This window comes from Rhincodon typus, unplaced genomic scaffold, assembly GCF_021869965.1.
Source record: "Rhincodon typus isolate 14 unplaced genomic scaffold, sRhiTyp1.1 hic_rhity00002694, whole genome shotgun sequence".
Classification (NCBI taxonomy): domain Eukaryota; kingdom Metazoa; phylum Chordata; class Chondrichthyes; order Orectolobiformes; family Rhincodontidae; genus Rhincodon; species Rhincodon typus.
In genome coordinates this window covers 15084-20529 of record NW_025968332.1, presented here as the reverse complement: position 1 = coordinate 20529, position 5446 = coordinate 15084, and the positions used below count along the sequence as shown (strand labels likewise).

The following is a 5446-nucleotide window of genomic DNA, read 5'->3' as shown; positions in this document are numbered from 1 at the left end:
TGCATCTTCTATGTTTCTAGCCAATGTGCTGTAGGTAGACCCACAATGCTGTTGGGGAGCAAGCTCTGGGGCTTTGACTCAATGAGAGTGAAGAAACTGTCTGCTGCAGTTCTCAAGCAGCATGACTATGTGAAAAGAGGAAATTTTATTAGGTGTTGGAGCATGGCAAGTTTTTCTTATAGGAGGTAACTGAAGCAGAGACCATTGTATCTTTTCGGGGAAGACTAAATAACACATCTAAATGAGCAACGTGGTTGTGATGTTAGTATTAAGTGACAACAGACATGAGCCGGGACAAATTCAAAAGGCCAAATCACTTCTCTCTGTCCTATAAAATCTTTGGTTCTGAGGAAGAACTTTGGAAGTATGTGGAGCAAAGACAGAGATGGAATTAGAGTGAAAAATTCCAATTGAAGAGGTAATGTGATGGATTGAATGGCCTCCTCGTCTGTTTATTCCTGGGGGATGAGGGTGGGATTTTTAATGGAGGAAGTTTGCATTATTCTGAAATGAATTTTATGTTTTAGTGACCACCCATGCATTCAGTGGACAGGCATCAATCAGATGGTACCTATCTTGGTTTTCTATGCAGACGGCATTGTGACGAAGGACAGCACCTTACGCTTAATTGGAGGTATGTAGGATTACTGTGAAGTCTGATTAATCAGATACTTGTCAGAGTGAGCTAAGGTGTCTTTGTCTATAATTTGCAGAAGACTTCTCCAGAATAAGAAAAGCAAGCTCTAGAGTCAGATTCATCCTATTAATGCAATATTTGTGGACAGTGTATATTTGTGTGGAGTTTTAGTTTGAGAAACTGTTAGTAGCTTCATTGAGCAGTGAATTGATGTAATCTATCAACACTTTTAATATTTTGAATATTGCCACCTTTATAACTTTCATGTGGGTCCCTGTGTATATTTCTTGAACATCATAAGCATTTCTAAATTAAGATTTGTTCCACTGTCAAAAGCTACAACATATTTGAAAAGGATAGTTCACATTGATACTTGTATCTCTGTATTTCAAAGCCTCCTTATCAGAAATCTCTTTGACCATGGCTTTAATCTTCTTGACCTCTTCCTTTTAATCTTTTGTGCCTACTTTATTTTCGTTCCGACTTTGTATAGGATTCTAAGCCCTGAGGAATACAATAAGGTCCATGGCAGATGCCATCTCCCTGCCCCTATGCTCATCCCTGGAATATCTGGATAACAAGGATACCTACATCAAGCTCCTACTCGATGACTACAGCTCTGCCTTCAACTCTATAATTTGAACTAAACTAATCTTCAAACTCTGAGACCTAGTTTCTGCTGTGCCGTCTGCAACTAGATCCTTGACTTCCTGGCCAACAGACTGCATTTGGTGAGAATAGGCAACAGCACCTCCTCCGCGATAATCCTCAACACCAGCGCCCTGCAACTCTGCGTACTCAGCCCCTTAGTTTACTCGCTGTACACATGAACATGTGGCCAAGTTTTATCCTAACTCCATCTGCAAGCTCGCTGACAACACTACCATTGTAGGCCAGATATCAAACAATGATGAGAAAGAATACAGGAAAGAGTTAGAGTACTTGGTGATGTGGTGTGAAGGTAACAATCTCTCCTTCGAAGTCAGCAAAACTGAAGAACTGGTCATTGACTTAAGGAAGCAAGGTGGAGGGCACACCCCTATCCACACCAGTGGAGCTGAGGTAGAGATGGTCAATATCGTCAAGTTCCTAGGAGTGATAATCACCAATAATCTGTCTTGGTCTACCCATGTTGATGCGGTGGTCAAGAAAGCACAACGATATCTGTACTTCCTCAGGAGGCTAAGGAATTTCATCATGTCCATAAAGACTCTTACCAATTTTATAGATGCACCATAGAAAGCATTCTATCTGAATGTATCGTGGCTTGTTATGGCAATTCCTCTCCCAGGACCGTAAGAAACTACAGAAAGATGTGAACACAGCCCAGTCCATCGTGCAAGCCAATCTTAGAACATAGAACTGTACAGCACAGGAATGGGCCCTTTGGTCTACAATTTTGTGCCCATCATGATGTCAAGTGAAATGAATCACTTCTGCCTGTCTTTAGTCCATATCCCCCCCATTCCTTGCATGTCCATGTGCTTATCTAAAAGTCCCTTAAATGTCCCTATTGTATCTCCCTCCACCTCCACCTCCACCACCCCTGGCAGTGTGTTCCAGACTCCTACCTCTCTGTGTAATAAAAAAACAACTTACCCCTCATGTCTCCTTTGAATTTTCCCCCTCTAACTTTAAATGCATGCCACCTTGTATTGGACACTTCAATTCTGGGAAAAAGATTCGGCCTGTTAACTTTCTATGCATCTCATCTATGCAACCTTCCATCCATTGACTCCCTCTATACTTCTCGCTGCGCGAGAAAGGCAGCCGACATAATCAAACGACACCCCCCAAAGTTATAATCTGTTCCAACCTCTTCTGTCAGGCAGAGGATACAAAAACTTAAAACACACATGTCAACACATTCAATTAAGCTTCTTCCCTGCTGTTGTTAGACTTCTGAATGGACCTCTCAAATTTCAAATCTAACGTTGACCTTGGTCTCGGTGCACCTTCTGTGCAGCCTAACATTGTATTCCTTGCCCTGTTCTATTACCCTTATGCACTTTCTACGGTATGATTTGCCTGTACTGCACGCAAAACAGAACTTTTCACTGCACCTGGGTACATGTGACAATAATAAATCAAATCAAATCACAACTGTCCTTGTTAAGCCAAGATGGTGGCGCCGGCATAGTAGGGAATGTTAGGGGCCAGTCTTATCCCTCCCTCTCTCTCTCTCTTCTCTCTCTCTCCGTTTCCTACTTTTTCTTTCTTTCTTTTGACTTTGTGGGAAGCTGAGTGGTGTTGGAGGGTCTTTGGCAGCAGCAGTGGTGGGATCAAGGACTCCTGGCCTCAGTAGGCCCAGAGCCTGGACTCAGGAACTCAGCGGACCGTTGGCTGTGGCATAGCTTAGTGCCTGTAGCGGGGCTGTGGTAGACCACAGCAGGGACTCATTGGGTCACAGAGGTGAGGTCCAGGCACGGTCTGGAGGTGAGGTTCTGGTGCAGTCTGCTTCAAGGATTGCAATGTTGAACTTCTTATTTGATTTTTCTAGTTTTTTTAAAGATTCCATACCTAGGAACCTTTTGTACCTAAGATGGAGCTGTAAGCGGTGACTTTGTAAACTTTTCACTACATTGATGTGATAATAAAACCCATTGTAATTCTAGAAGAAACCACACATTAGGAAAAAGCCATTCACCTATGTAATCCATTTCCTCCAATGTGGAAGATGATGAACAGTAGGATCAGATCAATATATTTGCAGTATATTCAATGATTTTGGATGCGGGAATAAAATGTGTTACTTTCAAGCTTGATTATGACATAAAGCCAGGTGGGATGTGAGTAGTATGGAGATTGTAAAGAATCTTAAAGGCAATTTAGACAAGTTGAGTAAGTATGCAGGTATCCACTTGTAGGAAAAACAAGAGAATGATTGCAGTTGTGATAGATTGGGAAATGTTGGTACACAAAGGGATGTGGGTGTCCTTGTACACCTGTCACTGAAAGCAAGCATGCAGGTGCAGAAGGCAAATTGTGTGTTAGCCTTCAGTGCAAGGGGACCTTAATGCAGCTTAACAGGTCCTTGGTGAGAGCACATCTGGATAATTGTGTGCGGTTTTGATCTTTGTTGTCCAGGAAAGAATATAGAGGGAGTGCAGCAAAAGTTCACTAGCTTCCTGGGATGACAGATCTGTTTTATGACAGGAGTATTCACTGGAGTTTGGAATAATGGGAGTGGATCTTCTTGAAATTTTAAAAATTCAGTAAGAGTTGTTCAGATTGGATGTTGGGATAATGTTTCACTAATGCTCAGTTGTTTGCATATTCCCCAGCAAGGTCATCCAGAGCAAAGGCCATGCTCTCTTGATACAGGATTGGCCATTTTAAGATTGAAATGAAGAGAAATTTCTTTACTAAGTGAATAGTGACTCTGGAATTCTCTCACGTGAGATTGTGGAGGCCAAGTCACTGAAGCGTCATTGCTTCCTGTGATAAAACCTAAGGCTGAATTAGCATTAATTAATGCAGTCATATAACTGTGTCAGATTTCATTGATTGTAATGTGTTCCTTTTCTTGTAGAACGCTATCACTTGGCGTACAAGATTGTACGCACCGAGAGCAGGCTGGTACGTAGCATTCTGACGGTGCATGGCTTCCATGAGGTATGTTCACTTTGCTCAGTTATGAGATGATGTTTGTTAAGTTGAAGACCAACGGGTGTCTGTGATACAAGGACCATAGGGGTTAAATGCCTGGGTTTCAAAGGCTCAATTGACAAGCTTCAGAATTCGTAAATACCCCATAGTGTTTCAGTGGTGTTTCAAGAGCTCTAGCTAACTGGGAGGGAATGTAAAGTCAACTCCAGGGAAACTAATTTCTTTACCTTATTCATGCTGTGCCCTCTTGATGGGTGTTTGATAGGGTATTTAGAAGAATCTTTGCTCCGTATCTAACTCCATGTTGGACTGTCCTAGGAGTGTTTTTATTAATCGTTCATGAGTTGTGGGCATCGCTGGTTGGGCCAGCATTTAATTGCTTCTCTCTAGTTGCCTTTGCGGTGAGCTGCATTCTTCTTGAGCATCGATGGTGGAGGGAGCGATGTATGTGGTGCCAATCAAGTAGGCTGTTTTTTTTTTTCTTGAATTGCATCAAGTTTCATGAGTGTTGTTGGACCATAAGACCATATGAAGTAGGAATAGTACAGGCACAAATTCAGAAAACCAGATCTTCCTTTCATGAAACCATGCTGACTGTACTTTATTAGACTCTGAATTCCAAATGTGCTGCTATTAATTCCTTAATAATTGATACCATTGTTTTTCCAACAATAGATGTTAGGCTATTCCATCTATAGTGAGATAACAAGGTGTAGAGCTGGATGAACACAGCAGGCCAAGCAGCATCAGAGGAGCAGAAAGGCTGACGTTTCAGGCCGAGACCCTTCTTCAGAAATGGGGGAGGGGAAGGGGGTTCTGAAATAAATAGGGAGAGAGGGGGAGGCGGATAGAAGATGCTTGGCCTGCTGTGTTCATTCAGCTCTATACCATGTTATCTCAGATTCTCCAGCATCTGCAGTTCCTACTATGTCCATCTATAGTGATAGTTGGAACTGCAGATGCTGGTGAATCCAAGACAACAAGGTGCAGGGCTGGATGAACACAGCAGGCCAAGCAGCATCATAGGAGCAGAGAGGCTGACGTTTCGGGCCTAGACCCTTGATCAGAAAAGGGGGAGGGGAAGGGGGTTCTGAAATAAATAGGGAGAGAGTGGGAGGCGGATAGAAGATGGACAGAGGGGAGGATAGGTGGAGAGGAAACAAACAGGTTGAAGAGGCGGGGATGGGGCCAGTAAAGGTG

At 42.8% G+C, this 5446-nt stretch overlaps 1 protein-coding gene across 1 annotated transcript in view; it reads left to right on the top strand.

Annotated features, from left to right (window-relative positions):
- Positions 1–527: 527 nt before the first annotated feature.
- The window catches only part of LOC109923778 (tubulin polyglutamylase TTLL5-like), a gene marked incomplete at both ends in the record, with an annotated part of 17707 nt that continues 12788 nt past the window's right edge, over positions 528–5446 (top strand). Inside the window, 2 exons of the mRNA XM_048593344.1 lie at positions 528–634; positions 4170–4252. Coding sequence (XP_048449301.1) covers positions 528–634; positions 4170–4252 — 190 coding nt within the window. The remainder of the gene's footprint in view (positions 635–4169; positions 4253–5446) is intronic.